The sequence below is a fragment of the Podarcis melisellensis genome, assembly GCF_964234715.1.
Source record: "Podarcis melisellensis genome assembly, chromosome: 12".
NCBI lineage: Eukaryota > Metazoa > Chordata > Lepidosauria > Squamata > Lacertidae > Podarcis > Podarcis melisellensis.
The window spans coordinates 40491495-40516511 of NC_138544.1; the positions used below are offsets into that span (position 1 = coordinate 40491495).

A 25017-nucleotide genomic window follows, 5' to 3' on the forward strand; every position below is an offset into this window, starting at 1 on the left:
CGTGAAAGAGAAACAAGTAGACTGTTCGCATTTTTATTTCAGCAAAAGCCGAAATGAAAGCAGTACGAACACTGAAAATATTTAGTACTTAATCTAACTTTATTAGAAGCCACCTTTACGGTTTTAAGGTAAGCAGGTTAAATATATGCATAAGCCTTCATCCAAACGCCACGTCTATATCATCTTGCACTTCTGTTGCTTCAGAGGAACAAGGGAGAACAAAATACTGCATTGTCCCTCTTTGAGCAAGGAGGATGCAACAGGTTGCACTTCCTTTGACAATACAAACATGAAGCACAGCTGCAATTTCAGGGGTTCTGAGTGGTGGTTTGACACTTCCAATTTCTGCAGCCCAGCCATGCAGTCGTGACCTCCGGTGGCAGTGGTTACTGATCAATTCCATACCTTCCAAGCATCCTGATTTTACAGGAAGAGTCCTAGGATTACGAAAGTCACCCCAGCTTCTGATTTGATCCTGGAATGTCCCTATTTCACCTGCCAGTGCTGCTGCCGCCACCAAGCTCCAAAAGGATGAGCCAGCGCTTGTCCTGAGCGATGGGGAAGGAGCATCCCGTTACCTCTCCTTGGCCACTGCCCTTGGCCTCCTCCCCTGGGCAGCTTGTAGCGGCTGCTGGAGAGCAAGCAAGGAGGAGCGGAGCGCAAAGAGTCTCGATATAAAAATAAGAATACTTTGTGCACCCATTCCGATCTTGCCCCTTTCTAAAATGAGTTTATTGGTGTGTGTTTTTCTTTTTGTACATACACCAAAGAACAGAATAAAATTGGAATTAAGGGGTTTTCTCAGGACGGTGGAGGATGTGCCTCATTGTTTTGTTTTTGTTTAAATTGCTGTTATTTTTTACCTATCTCATTTTAAACTGTGATATCAATGCTGTATTCTTAGTTTTAGATTTTGATTTATGTGGAAATTGTTTCCCATTTGGTTGCTTTTTTTTGATGTGGTTTATTTATTGTTTATGACTTTTGTAATTATGTAAATCTTGTTATGCCGTAAGCCGCCTTGAGCATTGTTTTTTTAACTGTGGAAAGGCGGCATGCAAATAAAAAATGATGATGATGGTGTAGCAGTGGCGGAACTCGCCCTTCTTCTGATAGGAAATGCTCTGTGTGGGGGAGGGATGGGGGGCGAGTGAGAAATGCCCCTGTTTTCATATGAGGAATGTCATAGGGTATGCAATTCATATGTCTGACAGGCTGGCACAAGACCCTATAATCTGGAGTCACAAGCAGAGTCTGACACTAGGCAGACTGACCAGCTTTCCGACTCTGTCTAAGACCATTCATATGCTCAGCATCCCAGTGGGATACTTTTAATGTCTGCAGCAGTTGTCAAAGGCAATGTATTCGCTTGCCAAAGAGCAGCACGGAAGCATACCTTGGCCTTATCAGACTGCCACGTGCAACAACAGAAAGTAGGGTATTATCCACAGAGCTCTTTACAACAAGCAATAAAAACGAGTGTGATTTATGTGCGTGTGCTACTATTTGGTTGAAAAGGCCAGCAGCAAACACCACACTCTCAACATTTCCATGTCAACCGCAAGCATTATTCATGCGAATATGAACAGCTCCTCTTTGAAGCATTCCAGGAGACTGAAAAATCTCACAAATAAAATAAGATAGCTGTTAAAAACAAGAATCCCCAAAGATTTGTATTTTGGATTCTCCCTTGCCCCCACGGGGGAAAAAAACCATAATCGTTTTAGGTAGGGGGATCAAACTTTTCTATAGGTTCCAGAGCCCCTGAGGAGGGACCTATCTCCTGAAGAGTAGCAACTGTTAGTAAACAGCCAAGTTTTGACAACCTCCCAAAGAAAAAAGCAACAGCCCCCTGGTCAACAAGGATAGCTGAAGCAAGAAATATATCCCTATTATATAATGTGACAGACTCATATGTCTCATATTAGTTGGCCATAACCCAGCATCATGCAACATCAGCCGTGGGTTGTTGTATATAGTTCCAGCCCCACAGCAGCACAGTCAGATTGCTGGCTATAGCACCAATCATCTAGTTGGGAAAGGGGAGGAAAGGGATGGATTCAGCTGCCTGCTCTCTTCTCACACAAATAATTGGGTATGCAGCCTTCACTCCCAGAATGGGGCTTTCCAGGCCTGGAAAGCAAACACTCAGTAGCCATTTTCAAACACGGTTTCTTAAACAGCAAGGCATATGTCCAAGATGCAGGGGTAGCCAACATGGTGCCCTCCAGATATTTGTTGGACTAAAATGCCCATCAGCTGCAGCCAGAATGGCTAATGGTCAAAGTTGGTGGAAGCTGTAGTCTGGCGCCATATTGGCTACTCCCAGCCTAAAGGCATGTGATGCAGCCACTTTGCTGAAGCTGAGCAGTCCCAGGTTTGATTAGTGCCTGTATGGGAGATCTCCGCCCAAGAATCCAATGTAATACCAACTTGAGTTTCATCATGGAAGAATAGCAGGATATAAATGAGTGTGTGCGCGCACAGAAGTGTGTGCGGTGCTTTTCAGGTTAGGGAGACTTGACTAAACTAAGGGAATAGAAATTATCTACAACTCCTGACGAGGATGGTCAGAAATCAAGAAGGTAGAAACTTTACTAAGGAATGGGAATTTTTAATATACATGATTTATCTTGGAGAACACTGTAAACAACTAAAAACTTTGGCAGGATTGTAACAAGACTTGTAATGTAACAAGAACTGTGGGAAAATAGGGAATTTCAAGAAAATTGAGAACTTATAAGATGCAGTAAAAGAAAAAGGGAATGTAAATGGAACCCATGGAGGGAAGTTCAAGGATTCAGGGAATCTTTTATGCGTATGATTCTTACGAATACTATTTGAATATAAATGTAAATTGTAAAAACTAATAAAAAATGGTAAAAAAAGAAATTACTTACAACTCCTTAGTTCCTGATACTTACTCCTATAAAGTGTTTCCATTCAGCATATGTGTTTCCTGGGCTTGGTTTCATTTAAAAGTAGCAGCCCCATTTTCCAAAACAGCAAAATAATGTGCCTATCTTTATCTTATTTGGCTGGATTATTATTATCATTGTACCACATCCCATACTACACATTGTTAATAATCACGAAGGGGGCTGTAACTTAAAATACTCCCCCTTTCAGAGTAAGTTGCATCCTATATATGAATGTGAAAACCTGAATATTGCATGATCCTTAGCAAGCCAGAACCAGTCCATTAGTCATACTGTGGCAAATAACTTCATATTCAACAATAAAGCCATTCATATTTCCCCTTCTGGAAAGAATGTTCCTTCATCCCCCCCCCTCCTTAAATTCATAGGAATGGCTAAACCCAAATTTAAAATAAAATAAATCCACCCCTACGGGAATAGGGCAAATGAAAACATGACATATTCATTGCAAATTAGCAGGACAAATTGCTAGCCTCCAAATTGGAGGCTAATTGGCGAGATAAATATAGGCTGTGGCTTTTAGACGGATATGGCTTCCTGTTCCAGTTCTGCTAGTTTCAGGAGTATAAGGTTTCGAACTCTAAAGCAAAACGGGAGGGCTGGCGGCTAATAACTTGTACTACATACAAGTTTGGCTCTATTGGCTTTGCTAGGGCTGCATGAATATAATCAACATTCAGCCCACTACGTTTAGGCTGAGTGGTTCTTTTCCCAAGTCTTCTCTAGAGGCCTGGGGCCCTTACAAATTTCCTTTCCATCAAAGAATCAGCTTCCACAGGAACAGACAACATACATCAGGCATCCCATCAGCCTGCGGGCTATTGGCCAACTACCCCGGGACCTACCAAACTCTTCTGTAGAGGCCATTTGCCCTTCTTGAAAGTTTTTTCCCCCCTACTCTCAGCCATGTTTGTAGCACTGAAGACAAATTAGGATGCTGCAGAATGCCTTTGCCTTTTGTTTTGTCCTCTGCCATGTGGTCTGCACCTACAGTGTCCACTTAACACATTGCCAAAAAATAAATAAATGAGAGCATCACCAAAATTGATGACGTCTGTGTGCATATGCCAATTGAGTTGGTGCAAATTCCTATAATTTAAATAGAAATACAGTACACCTCCCTACAGTTGAGAAAACTGACCAGGTGACTGCTCTGTCTGCTGCCCAGGTGGTGCTAACTACTGATTAGCAACTTCAAGGGCCCTCTTGCTCTCTTCTTATAGTAAAGGTAAAGGGACCCCTGACCATTAGGTGCAGTAGCGGACGGCTCTGGGGTTGCGGCGCTCATCTCGCTTTATTGGCTGAGGGAGCCGGTGTACAGCTTCCGGGTCATGTGCCAGCATGACTAATCCGCTTCTGGCGAACCAGAGCAGCGCACAGAAACACTGTTTACCTTCCCGCCGGAGCAGTACCTATTTATCTACTTGCACTTTGACATGCTTTCCAACTGCTAGGTTGGCAGGAGCTTCTTATAGTACTTCATCTTTAAACCAGACTTGTACTGCACAGCAGAGGACTGTCCTATATAAAATAGGACACATCACCACCCCACACCTCTCCCTTCACCCACTGGCCAGGTTTCCGCACCCCGCTAAGTGGACCAAGTCATGCAGTTGGTGGCTAGTGGCCACTGGACACCTTCCATCTACTTGGCTGGGGCTAAGGGAAACAATTTGAGAGCCAACAGGAGCCAATTTTTTTTTTACATTTGGCTGGTGAAAAGGAACTAGGGGGTCTTCCAAAAGGCACACTGTTGGTTTGGGGAGAACAAATGGCATTTTTACAGCTAAGCACTTGTCTGTGTGCTTGCTTAGTCCCCTTTTCTGGGCTTGTACAGTTAAAAGAAATCAATACAGCAAACATGCCATGCAAACATACGTCTCTAATGCAGTACTTCCTTGGGGGCCTGGATAGCTCAGTTGGTTGGAGTGTAGTGCTGATAATGTCAAGACTGCAGGATCGATCCCTACATGGGACAGCTGCATTGCAGAGGGTTGTGCTAGATCAGTGGTTCTCAACCTGTGGGTCCCCATATGTTGTTGGACTACAACTCCCATCATCCCTGAGCTCTGGCCTTGCTAGCTAGGGGTCATGGGAGTTGTAGTTCAACATTTGGGGACCCACAGGCTGTGCCAGATGATCCTCAGGGTCCCTCCCAACTGTATGACTCTGATTCCTCATAAACACACACACACACACCTCCCTAACTGTAAAATTCCCTCTACTCAGGGAAGTGCAAAACACTATTTTAACTTTCTGTAGGATTTCCCTTGGTGCATGAGAACTGGTTTTGTATGTATGTGTGTTAATGTAGATGGAACTGAAGCAAGAGTTAAGAAAGCAGAAGACACAAAATAAAAACCTTGGGGATGCAGGGACGATAGGGACAGAGGAAACAGCCAAAAGTACTCAGCACAGAAGGAGAGAGAGGCCCACAGGCAGGAGAGCACATCTTTTAAGTAGGCTTACTACATTTAATTGATTCAACACATATTGATTTGGCTAGAAACATTTCCCCAGTTAAGTAGTTTTTAAAAGCCACCATAATGCAATAACAAGACAGGCTACATTGTAAAGAAATAGTGGCCTTTTATGCTAGCTGATGGATGACAAGTCCTCCATTTGAAGGGCTGTCAGATAACGTTCGCTGTTTGAAGGCCTTGCTCACTTTGAAGGCCTGTGCAGTCCAGGCCTGCTTTAATGAAAAAGTGCCACTAGAAGGGAAAGCAGGAAAGGCCTTGAAGTTGACCATCAACGGTTAACACCTGGATGGCAGACTGAGTAGGCACACTGGTCACCTGGTCACAATGTTGTATCTGGAACAACAGTAGTACGCACTGGGAATCTCATTTTCTGCATGCATGTATTACATGAAACAAACACATGCACATTGCAATTTAGCTGTGACTCCTGCATTGCAGGGGGGTTGGATTAAATGACCCCTGACGTTCCTTCCAATTCTACATTTCTATGATTCTCCACTATGGGAAGATGTATTGCATATCTATTTAATTTACAGTAATCACTTCTAAATTTGGATCTATGCGCAGGGCAGTATCTAAATAGATCTGCTAGCCCAAGGCTTTCTGCTTGCACACCCTAACTTCTCCCTTTCCAGATGCCCTCTCCAAATGTGCCTCAGAGGACTGGGGGAAACCCTGTAACCAATTTAGGTGTCACCAGGCACAAGGAGAGGAATTTCCTTTGCACAGCCGAAGGTCCTTGCAGTAGTAGATTTATTTATTTGCACACCACCCATCTAAATTACCATATACAGATGTTACACAATCTGCATCCTCTTGCAATTTTTTGTTGTGGCATTTACCAATGTCTAAGCCAGTGTTTCCCAACCTTGGGCCTCCAGCTGTTTTTGAACTACAATTCCCATCATCCCTGACCACTGGTCTTGCTAGCTAGGGATGATGGGAGTTGTAGGCCAAAAACATCTGGAGGCACAAGGTTGGGAAACACTGCAGCCACCCTATTATCTGAGTAATTTTGTCCTGCACAAGGCAGAAGCAGAAATGTCCCCAAAGACCACACTCACAGCCTCTAAATATTAAAACTATATTTTTCTTTATATGCGAATATGTGCAGGTGTAACCAGTTAATTAGCTAAAAACTAACATGATTCATCAAATCGGATTTTTGTAACTGGTTGGCTGCCCAGCTTTTAATTGTTAGCAAACACTTCTTGAAGTGGTATGCATAGAACAAAGAAAGATACTGTGATGAAGGGAAGGCTTGACAGAACAATTTAACATAAAGCTGTGGCTCAAACACAAGGACAGCAGGACTGAATAAAAGGAACACAGCAAGTGTTAAGGAATTGGACAGATTGATGTGAAAAGGAGGAGGCCAATCTAAGCTTCAGGAATGTAAGCCTAGGAAATACAAATCAGGAAAACACATTTTATTTTGGTCTCCTCCAGAAATGTTCTGGCACTTTACGGAGCTAGATTAAAGCCAGTTATGCAGCACTATTTGATAATCTGGAGTGTGCAGCTTTTGGGAACAAGAAACGATTTTTTCCAAGTAGATGTGAAAACATGACCCAGTTCTCACAGATACATCACTGTCAATCTGAGTCAGTTTGACTGCAGTGGGGCTGTTCTGCAATCACTCCGGTGTGATTTGTGATAGCGCCCCTGCCTGAGTGTCTCTGAGGATCAGTTCTTTGTAAACAGTAATCTGCTCTGGACCACAACTTCATTCTTTCCTTTCCCCTTGAATGATGTGTTTTCATGCAGATGTGAGAGCATTTCTGGGCAATGTGTGGAAGGAGCATCTGGATTATTATTATTATTTTGATATTATTATTTTTTTGCTTTTGGACTACATGTCAACCAAGACAGATCTGCAGACAACAAAGGAAGTGTTCTTTTTACCAAACATGCCATTTCATTTCTAAAGAACATAATCCCTGAGAAGTCAAGAAGGCACGGTTCAAAAAACTTTGGCCCTTAAGTGCTCTCTAACCCAAGTTCTCCTAAAATGAATGGAGGCTGGACAGTGTTTTGCGAAGGGTGTTCCAGAAAGGCTGCCATGAACTTTGTGCTACCATTACCTAGTTGCGGAAGGCAACTTTGTCCTCCAGGAACCCCTCAATCTTTGGCTTTAAAAAGGGTGTGGGGGTACCAGGCACTGTCAGGACTACCCCAAGAAATTTTGCTGCCTGAAGCAAAGGATAAGATGGTCTCCCCATTTCATGTACAGAAGCTTGATTGTAATAAAACCTCAAAGTGGTTTACACAAAGAAGAAACCCATAAAATTTGGATAAAAATAACTATTTGAAACATTAAAAAAGCCAGTCAAACAATAGGCTAAAACCCAGATTAAAACATATGCCAACCTTTTACATGTCTGGATAGGCTTGCCAAAACAAAAATGTTTTTAGCAGGCACTGAAAAGAGTGGAGGAAGCTGCCAGCCTGGCGTCAATAAGCAGGGAGTCGCAAAGTATGGGTACTGTAGGACCGAAACATCGATTTCTTAAAAATGCAGAGAAGTTTTTACATGGAACCTGTAACAATGCCAGTTCTGCAGATTGGAGCAGTTGAGTGGGTTTACATGGGAGATATAAGAAGCTGCCTTATACACAGTAAAAACATTGGCCCATCTAGTCTAGTAATGTCAACACTGACTGGCAGCAGCTCTCCAGGATTTCAGGCAGGGGTCTCTCCCAGCCTGACCTGGAGATGTTGGGGCTGAGTCTGGGACCTTCTGCATGCGAAGCAGGTGCTCCACCACTGAGCTACAGCCTCTCTGTTGAGTCTTCCTTCAACGTTGGAGATGAGGGAGCAGCCTCCAGTGCACCTGAAGGCAGCAGGTTAGCTTAGGGAAGAGAGGCCACGTGATACACACAAAGCAATTTCTCCTCCCAAGGCCTTGCTGCCATCTAAGTTGGTCATCTCACTCTGCTTAAAGGTAGGGCTGTCTCTGGGTAACAAGCCTTTCCCTTCATATAACTCTCTTATCTGAAAAGAGAAGGAAGCTCTGTTGGATGAAGAGAGGCAAACCACTGGAGGAAGGAGCCTGCTCCTTTCCCAAGACATCCCTTCGTTCCAGCAAACCGACATCCTGCAAAGGGAGCCAAAAGCTGCTGTGACTCACCTTTCCTGATCCTCCACCCAATATATGTTTCTCCCACCTGAGCTCCCTTCCAAAATCTGAGCCTGGCCGAGGAGGACGTAGTTTGAGCAGTGGGATATAGGGAGATGCCTCCAATGCGATTATGTCACACCTTGGTTTAAAAACACGCAGATCTGCTGCAGTCACACCTAGTTTAGCCTGAAGATGCTCAGTACAAGTGGGGCAACCAGGCCAGCCTATCTTCAGAGCTGCTGTGAGTCACACAGGTAACAGGGCATAGCTCATTCTTACCTGCACCAAAGTCATCTGGGAGCCAAGAGCCAGCAAGATCTTCTCAGTCTTAGTGGGGTATGGGTTGTCTCGGTGCTTGTACAACCACTGCTTTAGCGGCCGCGCCATGTCCTGCAATGCCTGGCGCTTGTGCCTCACTTTCCCACTGTTCTGTCGGGTGCTGCACAGTGCAAGGAGAAAGAGGTAGGTTTGAGAGGATTATAGCCAGGTGGGCTTGTCAGCATGCCCTGTTGTCTCCTATCTTCCTTACTCTCAGCACCATAGCACAAAAACACTAGGCAGTCAAACTCCAAATCAGATGTAGGGTGGGGAAACTGGGAATTTGTGAAGGGGAATGTCTTGGGGAGGAGGTATCCTCCATGCCAAATGGAAAAAGATGCTGGAGAAAAAGAGATAAATGCTATACAAGTCCTGTGCTTACTTAACTCTGGTATAGGGCACCAGAAGGCCTATTTCAAGTGGCATGATACTGCTTTAAATGTATAGTGCAGACAGTGGCGTAGCGTGGGTTGTCAGCACCCGGGGCAAGGCAAGTAATTTGCACCCCTAACCTGTGGATTTGCGCCCCCTAACCCCCAGATGTTGCGACTGGTGCGACCGCCCCCCCCTTCACCCCCACGCTACGCCACTGAGTGCAGATGGGCCCTTAGTTATGAACCACTTCAGTTCCATAGCTCTCAGAGGAGCACATCTGACTTTAGCTAAATGAGGAGTGAAACCTTCTGCCTGTTGATTCAGAAGTGAATCCCACTGTGTTCAATAGGACTTGCTCCCAGGATTTCAGTGCCTTTTAGTTAGTGTCTGTTAATACTTGCAGATCCCAGATATCCTTACCACTATACACTATTTCCAGCAACCGTTGGAAGCAACATAAAGAATCAGAGAAAAAGTCCATCTGGTCCAGATGTCTCCAAACATCTCTGAGACAAGCAGACAAGAATTCTTTCTACAAGGAAACTGCTGGAAACCCCCACCCCACTTTGAAATTGCTTCATGCATTACAGGAATAGGTGAGAATCTGGATGTGCAAATTATACATAAGTAAGTATTTTTCAGTTTTTTCCACCAAAGGTGCTCATTGGTCACAAATAAGAGGAGAAGGACTTGCCTCACTTCTATTTCTTTTTCCTAGCCTGCGTGGAACACCATAATGACATTAAGGAATATTTACGTTCGCATTGCATTTGTTTGCAATAAGCAAGCGAGATTCAAGGCCGCCGCTCAGGGGCCAGAGGCAGAGGACCTGCCAAGCTGAAGGCTTCAGTAACTTGACCTGTTCTGCTACTGCAGCTCTGGAGCCTGCATACGGTCTCTTAGCATCTTATGAAAACAACAAGCCTTCCCCGAGTAAGGAAGCTGCTGAAACGATGCCTGACCTTGGAAGAGCGATTTAAAATAATAATTCTTAAAGAGGTAGACAAAACAGTATTTGCTAACAGAAAACACTTGGTATTTGACATAAATAACTCTTTTGCCTCTTCTTTTATGTTGCGTGAGCCTGCAGACTTTGAGGGGGATTCCTCTAGTGAGCCTGGGGAGGGGAGAGAGCTGAAGGTAAGTCTGGAGTCAGAGCAAGCAAGTACAGCACAGCTGATGAACTCTCTCTCACACACAGGCCATCCCTTCAACTCTGCCTTTTATTATAACAACAACAACAACAACAACAACAACTTATTATTATTATTTATTATTATTATTATTTATACCCTGCCCATATGGCTGGGTTTCCCCAGCACCCCGGGCAGCTCCCAACAGAATATTAAAAATACATTAAAAACTTCCCTAAACAGGGCTGCCTTCAGATGTCTTCTAAAAGTCTGGTAGTTGTTGTTCTCTTTGACAGCTGGTGGGAGGGCGTTCCACAGGGCAGGCACCACTACGAAGAAGGCACTCTGCCTGGTTCCCTGTAACTTGACTTCTCGCAGTGAGGGAACCACCAGAAGGCCCTCAGCGCTGGACCTCAGTGTCCGGGCAGAGTGATGGGGGTGGAGACACTCCTTCAGGTATACTGGGCTGAGGCCGTTTAGGGCTTTAAAGATCAGCACCAACACTTTGAATCGTACTTGGAAACGTACTGGGAGCCAATGTAAGTCTTTCAAGACCGGTGTTATGTGGTCTCGGCGGCTGCTCCCAGTCACCAAGGCTCTCTATCAGTGGCGCACAAGAAAGCATGTACCAACAGAGGCATGGGAAGAACAGCAAAAGGAAAACCAGCTCCAAGTTAAAATGGCCTCAGTCCAACATTATGTGCACCTAGCACTGGGTTGCTGCACACAAACTACTCTGGTAGACCAATGGGAGCAAAGTCAGATTACTGGTTATGGTTAAGTGCCAATCTAGAGGTGGAAGCACATGGATGCATTCAGTCCTTTGCATTCTCCTCAAACCATCCCACTTGGGGTTCAAGTTCTTGGGTGGGGTACTGTGTGCAGCAAGGCATGCATTCCAGAGCGATGTATAAAGCAGCCTTCCTTAACCTGGTATCTTCCAGATGTTTTGAACTATGACTCCCATCAGTCCTCGCCAGCAGGGTTGGGACCGTGATGGGAGTCCCACGATGGGAGTTGCAGTTCACACCACCAGGAAGGCATCAGACTGGGCAAGCAAACCTGCAGTGAGGGCTGCAGAATTGGTTTTGATCATTCCCAAGATGCGGGCTTGTTCACTCCTCGTCAGAGGAGTAGAAGGGGTAACTGTAACTAATGCAGGGGTCCTGCAAAAAAGGAGCCAAAATAGGGCCAGTCTGACCATAGCCTTCCTCTTATAGAAGATTGCTTATTGCAAAAATTGCTGGGTGCTTATGAATTACCAAAAAAGAAAAGAAGAAGAAGAAGAAGAAAAAGCTAAATTCCAGACAGACGCTCTGCCACTGTCCCTTTCAAGTCCCCCCCGTTATCTACAATTAATATCAGCACAGACTGTTAGAACAAGACTTTTTAAAAACAGGAAAGGAAGATCCAAGTCCAGCTTGTTTTGGTATTAAAGCCGTCTGAACATCGGATTACTCAACATGTTGCAGCAGTCCGTTTCCCATGCTCCTCTCCAATGCTCCCAAGCGCACATCTGTTTATGGTCTAGTTGCCACGAGAGCACCACCCTTCCTCACATGTCAGGAATTTGCACATCAAGATCAAGCCAATCTTAAGTGGAATTAATTTGGCCTTCACTCACAATCCAGTGATGATAGGCCATTAATATTTTAGCTCTGCTCCAGATAATAAAACACTCATAATGGAAGACGTGATATCTGTTGCCAGATAATGAGCTGTACCTGGAACTTTTCACTGGGTGAAGGAGAAGGTTTTGATGGAATGAATGCACATTCCTACACCAACAGAAGTCCATCCAATGACAGGTATTAACAACCTTTTTAGACATCTGCTGGTTTTTCTGGCACACCTCAACAAATGCCAAGCCTGGTCTTGAGCATCGTTCAATGGGACTTATACCCACGTGAGTCTGCATAGAATTTCAGCCATAGTGCCCTAAACAACCACATGCACAAGTTCATATCTAATCACAACCTGATTAGAGACAATGGGAAGTTTGTTCCTGACAGAGAACCAACCAAGGATATTTTGATGGCCAAAGCAGAAAAAGTACACACACACACACACACACACACACACACACACACTCCACCTAGATGTTCTGCTGCACACAAGCCCTGTTTTAATATCTTCAAGCTGCTCAACAGCATGGCTCTGGTTCATTTCACTAGGACCTGTGCAGGATAGCTTCCACGGGTCGGATCTGTCCTCCTCCCATTCTGCTACCCTAATGACTTGCGGCTTGAGATTGTAATACCAAATCACTTCCAGAAGGTGCTGCTCTCAGGCTACATCTGCGGCTTGTTCCATATCTGTCCCCCCCCTCCCCAAAATTCCCAGTTCTCACCTTTTTTTTTTTTTTAGCCTCTTGGGCTTTTTGCCTTCTAACACTTTATTTGAAATCTAATTCTGCCTGAATCAGCTGGAAATAAAATCTTGATGAAACACAATCACCCTCTTGCCAACCTGAAATGCTATTAGAAGTATGAGCTGATGCAATCTTTTAAAATTGGTAACTCAGCTATAAAATATATTGTTTCAGTCTTTAGCATTCTGGACATCTCTTAAGCACCGTATTAAATTTATCGAGTTATCACTTGACTACAGATGCGCAGCCTGAGCTTACACATGTTTATCCTCAGGCTTCTCACCTTTTGTTCAGTGGAACTTGCATGCAAAAACAAGAGTGTCTAGAATTATGCTGCTGAAAGATGAAATGGGGGCGCCACTCTCCCTTCTGCCTGTCCTGGAGCAAGCAGAGTAAAACTGGGTTATTTGGGGCATGTGATTTTCAACGCTATCCTAACTGTATCTGCTGAATTCAGTGTGGCTTTACTCCCAGGTAAATGGAGTTGGGATTGCAGCCTTAGTGTGTAGCAGATGAATTCTTGGGTAAAAGCACTTTGTATCCCAATGTGTCAGTCTTTGCTGGCTGGGACTGAAGGGAACTGTAATCCAAAACACGAGGTCACCACATTGAAGAAGGATGCAATAGGTGTTGTAGCAATGAATACAAAACAATCTTACTCCTGTGTTCCATTCTTTGGAAGAAGCCAAATTTCAATAAGCTTTTGTAATATACTGTAAACAATGCTTTTGTGGAAAAACAGGGTTGCCAACTTGAATAAATAATTGGGGGGTGGGGTCCCATCTGAGCCCCACCCTGCATCATCAATCACAAGACATGGCACATACACACCATTTGAATGGTAATGTCCATCAATTGGGGGGTGGAGTGCCCCCCCCCAATATTTTATTGGGGGAGCAAAGGGACCTCGGCTCCTAGGAGTTGGATCCTATGGCAAAATACATTTTCTATATTTAAAAAAACCTGGCAATAACTATAGACAGCAATAATCTTGTCAGTCACTGTTGGTATGTCCTCAATCCAATGAACTCTTTTGTTAGTCAGTTCAGTTACTGTCTATTGCATTGTCCATTGGTGCTTTGCTGCTTACCACATGGCCTCTCTCTCACAATGGGTAATATTTTGCTATAGATTCTAAGTTTATCACTAGAGTTTACTTATTTCCAGATTTCATGTTTTGGATTTAAATCAACCCTTAAATTACTTAGCTTTCAGACAGCACCCTCTCTAATCCTCTCTTACACACTCATACCATATGCAGGGAGCAACCGGTTTCTGGATGAAGCCCTAAATTTGATACACTTGTCTATAATCACTCCAATATTTTTACACCACTATCTGCAATACCATAAACATTCCCCCCCCCCCCCAGAGACAGCTTCACTGAACACCACAGCGGGATTTTACATAAACCTTTGGCCTAGGATCTTACAAACATGAATGGAGGCAAATGCAAATCATGGGGATTTGTTTTCAAGTCGTCATAAGAAGGGTGGGTTCTCTAAAGCTATTTAAAGTGCCCTAGCTGTTCAGAAAGGGAATGTTTGTTTACAAAGCCACTAGATCAGGCAAGTAAGGGCTTGATTGAATTCCTACAAGGCAACATTTTTTTGGTTATTGTTAAAAAAACAAAAAAGAGCCTATGCTTATTGTTATTTATGAACTGCCTTGAGAAACAGAACTGTTTTCAGGTCCGGCTGAAAAGCGGTACATAATTAGGATTAATCCAACAATGCAAAGCTTCCCACATGATCAGAGTTGCGTCTCTCCCACCCCTCGCCTTCCAAACCATCGGCCTGGGGGCTCCTACCCTGTTCTCCGATGTCGAAGGCTGAGGTTGTCTTTCATGGACGGGCTGTCAGGCATGAGGACCTCCGGGTGGGCGGACACGTCCAGGACCCCGGCGTAAGGCCGGCTGCTGCTCCTCTCCCTCTCCTTGGCGGCGTCTTCGAAGAGCACTTGGCTGCTGAGCTTATTGAAGACGATCGTGTTCATGGTGGCGGGGAGGGCGCACGGGCAGCCCGGCGGCCGGGGCTGAGGGGAGTCTGGTCAGCAGCCGGGGCGAAGGAGGCGCGCGCTCTTGCGCTTCAGGGGCGCCGAGGACTCGACGGGCGCTGCAAGAGGAGGAGAAGCATCGGGTTACTCGAGGGGGTGGGGGAAGCAGCTGAAGTCGCCGGAGACGCGAAAGCCGAGGAGATCGAGGCCGGCGGGTTTGGCAAGGGAGGGGGAGCAGCCCGCTGGGGCGGCGCGGGAACGAGCGCGCTTCCCTTCTCAGTGCGCCAGAGCCAGGGCGCACGGTTTGGGCGCAGCAGGCACGGGGGGAGGGGGGCTTTGGGGCAAGATGCCCAGGGTCCCCTGCAGGAGAAGGAGCAAGGGCGCCCTTCGACCCTACTCAGGGAAGTAAGGCGCATCCCCATCTGACTGCCCCACCTGAGCAGGACTCCAAGCGCGCCGCTTTTTGACCCACCCCTAAGAGCTGCTGTTAGAGCTCGGTCTCAGAGGATGCGCTTACAAGAAGGGAAGGTCTTTTTAGAGCTCGATGGGTCCCAAGCATAGCTGTCAACGTTTTCCTTTTTTTTAAGGGAAATTCCCTTATACTGAATAGGCTTGCTCGCAAGAAAAGTTGACAGCTATGGTCCCAAGCCATTTGGGTCCCCGCAGATCAAGGGGTGGGGTGGGGATCCTGCGGCCCTCCAGATGTTTGCTGGACTCCAGTTCCCATCATGCCTGACTATGGAGCGTGCAGCCTGCGGCAGATGGGAGCTGGAGTCCGGCAATATTCGGGAAGCCACAAGTGGATGGCTTGGGGTGTCAGGACCCACCCTCAAAGGTTGCCCCCACACACTGAACTACCACGACATCTTTCTTTTTTTTTTTTAAAAAAAAAAGAACTTGGCCGTTTCTTGAACGGAGCTTTTGCCCACGAAATTTAAGTCGTATCCAAGTTCGTGTCACGCACACGCAATACGAGGTGGGTGGGAAGCCAAGCCTCCATTTCCATTCCAAGTCCAAAGTGCCATTTAAACTTCTGTTTAAAGTGATGGCCCTGGTCTAGCAGGTGTGGCGGGAGCGTCCCTTACTGCAACCCTCCAGCGTTCCTGGATCTTGGGGTTGGCGTGGCTGTCTCCTCTCAGCCTAGAAAGCTGCCTTATATCGAGTCAGACCATTTGGACCCTCTCCTTCTACAGCCAGTTTCCAGGGTTACAGTCCTGCGTGAGATTGAACCAGGGATATTTTGCATGGGAAGCAGATGCTCTACGACTGAACTACAGTCACCTGCCTTTAATGCAGAAGGGGTGGGCGGGATCATGTTTTCAAAAAGCATCGCTTGAGTGATGGCTGGTGCCCAGAGGCGGAGCCAATGACAGGCAGTGACTTTGACTCCATCTTCTCTCTTCCCTACTAAAGGGCAACACTGAGACGCCAGAGGAGGAAGCTGGCAGCCCGGTCACCTTCTAGACTGGTTTTAAGGAGGAAGAGAGGCAGGCGGAGGCTGGCTGGCTGAGGCGAGGGCAGGCGGAGTGTCCCGTTTTCCCCGGGGAACCAGCATTCGCTGTAACAAAGCCTCAAACGTACACGTCAAAGTCCACAAAACGGACAGAGACATAACATTTCCTCCCCGGGGATCTTGAGGCGTTCAGAGGCTTCCAATCTTTCTCCTCGGGTGGAAACGAGGAGAGGCCACGGTCCGTTTCCCCTCTGGCCATTCTCGTTTGAGGAGGGCGAAGAAAGTCAGACAGAACCGCTGGACCCATTGAAACGGGGTTGTTGAAACGGGGCAAAAAGCGGAGTGGAAAACCAGGAATTAAACGAATGTACTTTACAATAGGCGTTCCAGGATGGAAACGCTTAACATTTGGAGAGTTGTGGAGGCGCTCAGACTTTTCCAAAACTGAGGTGTAAAAAGGCTCGGCTGTATCCCTTTTCTTTCCCATCCAATCCCTTATTAACGAGCAGGTGCCACAAGCACCAGCCGAGAGGTCGGAAAGCGGGTTGTTAAACCGCAGGTGCGTAAAGATCGAGAGGGCTTCTGTGTCAAATGCGCCTCGCTGCTGCTGTTTGCGCCACGTGTTGGTAAGGGGCAGTGCGTGTCGTTCTCTCTCTCTGAAGGTCCTCGGAGCCAGGCGTCTAACGTGTGAAAAGGCGTCCTCGTGAAAAACATGTTAGGTGCTTAGAGCAGGCATAGGCAAACTCGGCCCTCCAGATGTTTTGGGACTACAATTCCCATCATCCCTGACCACTGGTCCTGTTAGCTAGGGATCATGGGAGTTGTAGGCCAAAAGCCATCTGGAGGGCCGAGTTTGCCTATGCCTGGCTTAGAGGAACTGCGAGGTGCCGGAGCTTTAGACCAGCAGATGACCCTAAAACCTCCGTCATATGACCCAGACTGCAATGCATTGAGACCCTTCAAGCGTGTGCACGCGCAGAGCCAACGCTTAAAAAACACCTCCCACATCTTAAAGAACTGGCTCCCAATTCAACTTGTGCTTTAAATGAGCCGCCTCTAGATTTCAGGAACCCGTTTGATGGAAGGCTATCAAACTGAATGGGGGGATAGCGCACAAAAGTGAAAGGAAATATAGGAATGGAGGCGCGCGCACAACCCTCTCAAGTGCAGGCGAGGAAGATACTGGACCTCAGTTTCTCACCTGTCAAAATGGGCCAACAGATACCCTAAAGGAGGGGGATAAAATAGTGTACACACAATTGTGGCTGTTGGCATCCGTCTATCTGCAGTGCGCCTGGGGGGGAGGTGTGTCAAACTCTAGGAGAGTTACAGCGCCTGCGGTAGCTTTGGAGATCGAAACGGGAGAGAGTGCAGTGACCCGGAGTTGAAGATGATGGTTGGCGGGCATCTTCCAGAGAACCGGACCGGCAGCCACCCGATTGTTTCTCCTCAGTCCCTCTGCCCCGAGCCAAAGCATCCCTTCTCGCGGCGGTGTATTTGGGTGGCTCCCAGATCTCCTCTACTGGCTTACACTTGGAGAGGGGACCGTCCGCCTCTCCCTCCCCATCTCAAGCCGGCGTCCATAGCACCCTGACACACCTCGACCATTGTGTCCAGGCACAATCCACGCCGCAGGCTGTCTGATGCTTGCGCAGGATGCAGCCGCCCACCGCCCAGCTCTGGCCCCGCGTCTCCCTTTCCCTCTAGGCCGAGGGTTTCCTTTCCACCTCGCAGCCCGGCGGGATCCGAGCCGTCAGCTGCACCACCAGCAGCGGCTCCCCATCCGAGAGAGGGGTCCGCCTTCCGCATGGTTTTAAAAACAAGATCGGGGCCCTTTTCTTCCTTGGGCTGCTCCCGGCCTCTCCCCCCCCCCATCCCCCGGGAGAGAAAGTACCACTTTCTCCGCCAAGGAGCCAGCGCGCGGCCGCTTTTCCTTGGCCGAAAACGTCCGAGTAACCAGAGAAATTAACTCGACGGGCCACTGTCAATATTTGCAAGGATGTCGTTCAGACTCTTGTTTGACTAGTGCGCATGAAAAACGAGCAGGGCCGAGATCCTAAGCACGCACGCGCGCGCCGCCGGATTCGCCAGGGCTCCAGTCCAAGTCCGCGCGTGTTGAGGACCAACTCTCCCCCGGACACGCGTGTCTATGAGCGTGTGACTTTGTGTACACGAATGCGTGCCCACTACAAGCGCCTCTTTATCATGCTCCGCCGGGTTTTCTGCCCGCCTTTTTGGATCCCACCCAAGCGCAGAAATTGTCCCTTTGTATGGATGGCTCCTTGCTAACGTTTGTAGGAAGGTGGTCCCTTTTTCCCTCCTTGTTTTGCGAGGAAAAAGCCTCGCCCGGCCTGCCCCTCCCCGTCCAACACCACCTTCGCTTAGGTTTAGCTCAGGAGGGGGGCGGGGGGCTCCCACGTTACAAGCCGTGTAGACAGAGACCACGTATGAATCCGAGGCAAGGACCACAGTTGTCAAAAGGGAGAATCCCCACTCTTTGGACAGATGATGTTAGAAAAAATCTATTTCAACCACGCTGATAATAGGAAAGGAGAGTGATGGAAAGCAGCCACTAAACTGCGTCTCAGTGAGCTCTTACAAAAACATAGGAACCAAAAGCGGCGGGAAGGGGGAGCGGAGCAGGTCCTTGAACCAGCAGCAACAGCAGCAGCCAGACGTCTCCAATTCCTCGTTAACACACAACACGTCGGTGCCTACAACGCGTGTCCTAATTTATGGCTTTTGCAAACCCACAGGCGCGCACAACTCGAACTCCAGTGCCCCAGATTGCCGGGGACTCGGAAAGATCAGAGCGCCACGACCCCGGGCTGCCCGCAGAGAGACCTGCTTCCCGCAAAGGTCGTCGCTCCGCAGAAGCCGCTGGGGCGCCATCGGCAGGCCGGTCACATCCGCTCCTCCGGCGCCGCAGGACAGCAGGCGACCGTCCACGCAGCGCCGCCGTCGGCCAAAGCGTCGCCCGCGCCACGAAGGGGGACAAACAAGCGAGCGCCTCTCTTGGGTCGCCGAGGCCCCGGAAGCCCAGGGCGGCGCAAAGCCCCGAATGACATGGATCGCTTTTCACAAGACACCTCGCAAGGTATCCAATGAGAAGGATGCGCGCCTGGTGACAGAAACGCCAGCGCGCTTGAACAGGCTCCACACGAAAACCAAAACCATTCCGGGGCCACTTAAAACACACCACGGAGAGAGTCCCTCTCTCTTTTCAAATCGCTTTAAGTGACCGCACCTCCTCCTTCCCGCCGAATTATGCCATTTCAACCCAGTTTAAAACGCCCTAGTTACCTTCGCGCGTGCCCAGCATAGGCGTCGCGGGCCGCAGTTACGCGGGCGGGCGCGCGTTCCCTCTGGGCTCCTCAGTGCCGACAGCGCTTTGTCCGCTCCCGCCGCCCCTGCGCGGGGCAACTGCACGCTGCCCTCTCGCGGCGGCGCTTTTGACAAAGGGGCAAAACCACTAAGGACCCAAAACGCAGGGAAGTAGAAGGGAGCGCGACCAAGGAGCGGGGGGGGGCAGGAGGGCACGTCTCTGTATCCGGGGCAGTGGCGGTGGCGGTTGGCCTTGCGCGAGCGAGTGTGGGAAGATGGAGAGGTCAACCCCCCCGGCCTCCGGCGTCCTTTGGTTTGGTCGGGTTCAGTCGGACAAATGACGCGCATGTTCCCCCCATGCCCGGGTCCCATGGCTGTACCTGGCGCCTGCGGCTGAGGGTCGTCGCTGCTGCTGGTGGTGAGGTGGGTGCGAGCTGCCTCTTTCCTCGCTTGCCCGGCCGCTCCTTCTCCCATCCCCGCTCCCGCCGCCCGTTTTCAGCGCGCGCAGCAGCCCCTGAGAGCTCCTGAACCACAAGCTCTGACCGCGGCCGCCGCTCGCCTTTATTGCCCAGGCAGGAGCTGCCGGGCCCCGGAACGTGAATAGCCGCGCCTTCTCATGTTTCCCCTCTGGCCAGCTCAGCCTGCGAACATCCTCCCCCTGCCGTATCCAGCTTCCCGGGCAGCTCCGGCTTGGAAAGCCCGCGGCGGTGTCTGTCAAGGGGACGGCGAGGGGAGGGGGGGGAGGAGCGGGGCCAGGCTCGGCCTGCCTTCATCTGCTCCTGCTTAGTGGAGGCCAAGATGCACCTGAAGGCCCTAAGAAGAACCCGGGGCGTAAGAAGCAAGTTAAGGTCACCATTGTCTTCTAGGAAAACCAGAGGGCTCGAAGGAGCCTGGAGACCTCTATTCCTGTTTGATGCTCAGAGGTTGCAGATCTAGTGAAAAATAAGTTAAATGCCCCATGTATATAATTGCAGTCTAAATCCATCGTGCTCACCCGGATTTATTTCTGAGTAAACATGCTTCGGTTTGTAAAGTGACTATCCCAGGTCTCCGCATTTGTGTAAGAAGCCCCATTGGATATGCTGGGACTAAGCTCCGAATATACAGGAGCAGTATCTGGACGGCGTTGCCAGGGAGAAGCCCTTGTCACCGACAGCGCCATCCTAAACATATTCAGAAGTGAGAGCCAGGATGCTCAATGAGACTTGCTCCCGGTTAAATGTTTGCATAGGGTCCACAGCCTCCGTGGTCTTGTCGCTTCCTTGGAAGAAGCTGGAGAAAGAGAAAATCACTTCTAGATGCTTGGGGGAATTATGGCTGCTTCTGTGCAGGTGACTCCCAAGTCTTAAAAGAATAAACACAATTCTGCACTTTTCTTCCCCAGACTCTTTTGCTTTCCCATTAGCCAATCACTTCTTGATACATAACTCGATGCACAACTTCTCTTTTTTGTAAACCCTAATGAATTTTATCTATTTGTGCTACAAAGATCAATCTACATCCCCGCAGGTGTGTCTGAAATTGATGCTTTTCCATTGGCAGCTGAAGACTTTCTGACAAGTGCTTGGAAGGGATTTAATCTCTTGTAAGCGATATGTCAGTCATATCCTGTATTGCTGCGGTTGTGTTTGTGCCTGAAGCAGGACTGTTTTGTTAAGTTAATGCTGGATTGTATTTTAAAGGGTTTTAGATGCTGCTGATACGCTCTACTGTTTTATTTCGTTTTTATGATATGTAACCTGCTCAGAGAACACCCAGGGAAGGGCAGACTTCTAAATGAATCCATCAAGTCCATGTGTATTTTGAGCTACGGTTGTTTTAGGCAGCAACATAGCCTATTATACATGTGCAATATATAACAGGAATTACTTGAGGTTCAAAACGAGGATACACAAAAGGGCATTTGGGGTGGGGGAAGAGAGAAGAGCCTAACTGAACAAATATGCTAAACATATTTCAAAATGTGCTTTAAAAGTTTGTTTATTAGAAGTACTTGCTAGCCCCAGGCAAAGGATGACCATTCTTTGCATCAACACTAAATTGAATGCTAATAAACCATTTATCATCTGAAAAACAATTTCACCATGCTTCATACCACCTAACAAAGCAAGGTAGAGAAGAGGTTGCAGTTCTGTGTAGACTTACGTGTGCTCCACAGGATCAGGCAGCAAGTGGATTTCAAAGGCACAGTTATTGCCTCACTCCCACATTTAAATTCTAAGCTTACATACAATTCAGTGCTGCTCCAAAGGAGCACTGCAAACATATGTTCCTGCCCTCATCAAGATAAGAAATATTGCCCCAGGGTATGGTCTGTGCTGAGAATGCACGGTGCACTAATTTTGCTGAAGCCTGTGCCTGGATACTTTAGCAACAAAACTTCTTGGGTCACCTTAAATACTTCATCACTTTATTATGGCAAACTTTTATGAACTGCAGCCCATTTCACCTGATGCATGAAGTGCATAGCTGTCAACTGTTCCCCTTTTTAAAGGAAAATTCCCTTATTCCGAATAGGATTCCTCGCAAGAAAAGGGAAAAGTTGACAGCTATGATGAAGGTTGTGCTGAGTTGCAGGAGCTGGGCATGTATGTTTGGGTGTTATAAACAGTGCAGTCAAAAGAAGATGAAATGCAGAAAGGTACAGATAGTGATAATTACATTAATATCTGTGACCATTAAAAAAAAGTCATTGACAGCCCAGAAAACCCTAGTGAGCCAATTAACACATGCAGCTTTCTTAGTAGTCTGGAGTCTTGGAACACCAGCAGCAGTAGCAGTTTTGCATAAACTTAAGGGGGGGTGGGTGGGAATCACTTATATGATTAATTGAAACTGCAGTTGTATACTCAGCTTAACCAAGAATAAGCACCACAGAATTCTTTGTGGTTTACATCTGAGTAAATATAGGATAGGATTGTGTTGTTATACTTTGGAAGACATGATTTGATAAATTGTTGCTGAGTGGTTTAACCTCATTTATTCTGTTGTTTTATTGGGTTTGGTTGCTGTTTTTTGTTTTAAGTATTGTAAATAAGATTGCAAATTAATCTTGAAAAGTAGGTTGTTGTTGTTGTTTAATTGTAAAATAAACACATGGCTGGAGCAGGTTAACCAAGCCATCTATGCCAACTTTGCTCTGTCCTGAAAAAAAGAGGGAAATGTTTCAATGTGATATAGATTGTGTACTCACTGGAGAACAACATGATCTCAAATAATTATACAGTACCGTTTATATTTACATAATATTGTGAGTGTACATTTTGATTAAAGATAAAATAATTAAAAAATCTTCTAAAAATGGCATAAAGTAGTGCCAGACTGGGAAGTGGGAAACGGAATTGTTTGCGTTCTTTGCTAGTGATGGCATCAACACATGCCAATAGGTGCTTTTGACAAATTGTGCAACCATATATAGAGAGAGAGAGAGAAAAAGAGAGAGTAGAATTGCTCCTTTGGCTTAAAGCTGAGTTTTCCCAGTTGCAGAACTTATAGCACTATCTTAAAGCATTCATGTTCAGAAATAAGTGCTGCTGAGTTCAGTGAGCTTTAGGCTTCAACCCTATATACTGGACGCAATGGGGTTTCACTTCTGAATATACATTCATAGCATTGCACCACAATCCTAATGCCACTTACCTGGGAGTATGCGCCATTGAATTCAATGGAACTTGCTTCTGAGTACATATGGCCTAAATTTAGAATTGCGGATTTATTGTCTGTCAACAGAAGAGAACCTCCTCTGCACAGTGCTCAGCGACTTAGTAAATGTTTAACATTTCCCATGCAAAACCATATAAGGCTGAACTAAGTTGGTTGTATTTAGTACCCATTGAAATCGATGGGACTTAATCATGACCAAAATGTTCCATCTATCTGAATGGGAATTAAGTGCACCTAACTTCATCAAGGTCCAGCCCACAGTCTGGACTTTTTAAGCCTGATTTTTTTCATAAATGAGAGGAAACTCTTTAAGTCTGACTCTATAAATGTTGCGAAGAGAGAAATATTACATTAAACAATAACTGGCTTTTTAAGGGCTTATTTAGGACAAATGCCGCATTAAAAAAAAACCCCACCATGCACAAGTTGACTGTAATATATTTAACAAGGTACATAATGTACATTTGCCTCTTCTTCCCACACAGTCTCTCCTCTGCCAATATCTCAGTTATTGGTCTATTATTACTTTCAATCCTAATTAATACCTTAGGGCTTGTTGGCAGTAGTCAGGTATTTCAACGTTATGTTCTATAACCTTACAAATGTGCTGAAGTAAGCAGAAGTTAGGAAAGTGAGGTCCAGGACAGAAGATCGTAGAACTCGTCAGATACAAGAGTGCCAAATACAGGCTATAGCTTGAGGCCATGGCTCAAAGTGAAGGGCAAATAACACATACAGATAGGAGCGCAACCGGAATGTGACATTAGCTAAACAAGGTGTCTAACTTGCCACTGATTGATGCTACGGAACACGCTAACGCTGACCTATGCAGTTTGTTAGCAGCCGCTTTGAAAGCCTGGTGTTAGACATCTTGGGAACTCTCTGCTTGAATACTTTCTCAGCAGACACCAGTTCGAGTTCAATCTAGTTGCACTTTGTTGCATGCGGCAGTGGGGGGCAGTGGCTGGGGGTGCACATCCCCATCTGCACCAGACCCATCTATCAGGGTACGAGAGGGTGAGGGATAGGATATGAGTCAACACATTATCCACATGGATCCATTTCCCTTGTGGGAAATGATGGATTTCTTTTCCAAATGCCAAAGTTTATTGCCTTTTCGTGTGACTGTTTTCCAAAGAACATGAGGACATCCTGAATCAAGCCAGTGGCCCATCAAGTCCAGCACTTCTGTTCTCACAGAGGCCAACCGGATGTCGTGGGACACTTGTCAGCAGGTCCTGAGACCAGCAGAACTGCCCACCTGGGATTCCCAGCAACTAGCATAATGCCTCTGGCAGTGAAGACGAAACACAACCATCACAGCCAGTAGCCATTGATACTCCATCATAAAAGGAGTTACGTCATTCTGCTCTCCATTTCTATAATGTATTTCATCTAGGGTGCGATCCACAGCAACACTGTATGGACAGTTGCCTCCTTGACCCCCAAGGCACCAAACGGCCAGCCATATTTGTTGCAACAGCATCCAGCTCTGAAGAGTGGGTTTACCCTGAGAATGCATGCAAGTTGTTTAAGGCCACCACAAAAAAATGTTCTCTTTTGTTCTGTCCTATTTTTAAGTCAATGAACTGGGTGGATTCTCAGAGGCAAAAATGACCATAAAGTGCCCTTCATTTAAAAACAACAGTGGGTTACCTGAGACCTGCACCTCCCTACCTTGTTGGTTAAAATCGCTTCTGCTCAAACCACAGGAATAGAACTAGAATGAACTCGGCCAAAGAGCTGGTTTATGGCTGTAGAATTTCCTTGTGTGATGCATAGTTAATCATCCTGTCTCATGTGAAATTTTGTTGTGGTCAAACAGATTCATAGTGAATACAT

General features: G+C 46.9%; 1 protein-coding gene across 1 annotated transcript in view; it reads right to left on the reverse strand.

Annotated features, from left to right (window-relative positions):
* The window catches only part of ODAD2 (outer dynein arm docking complex subunit 2), a 154546-nt gene that overhangs the window by 40537 nt on the left and 88992 nt on the right, over window positions 1-25017 (reverse strand). Inside the window, exons 22-24 of the mRNA XM_081930928.1 lie at window positions 16317-16868; window positions 14551-14787; window positions 8823-8982 (exon numbers count right to left, since the gene is read on the reverse strand). Coding sequence (XP_081787054.1) covers window positions 8823-8982; window positions 14551-14787; window positions 16317-16868 — 949 coding nt within the window. The remainder of the gene's footprint in view (window positions 1-8822; window positions 8983-14550; window positions 14788-16316; window positions 16869-25017) is intronic.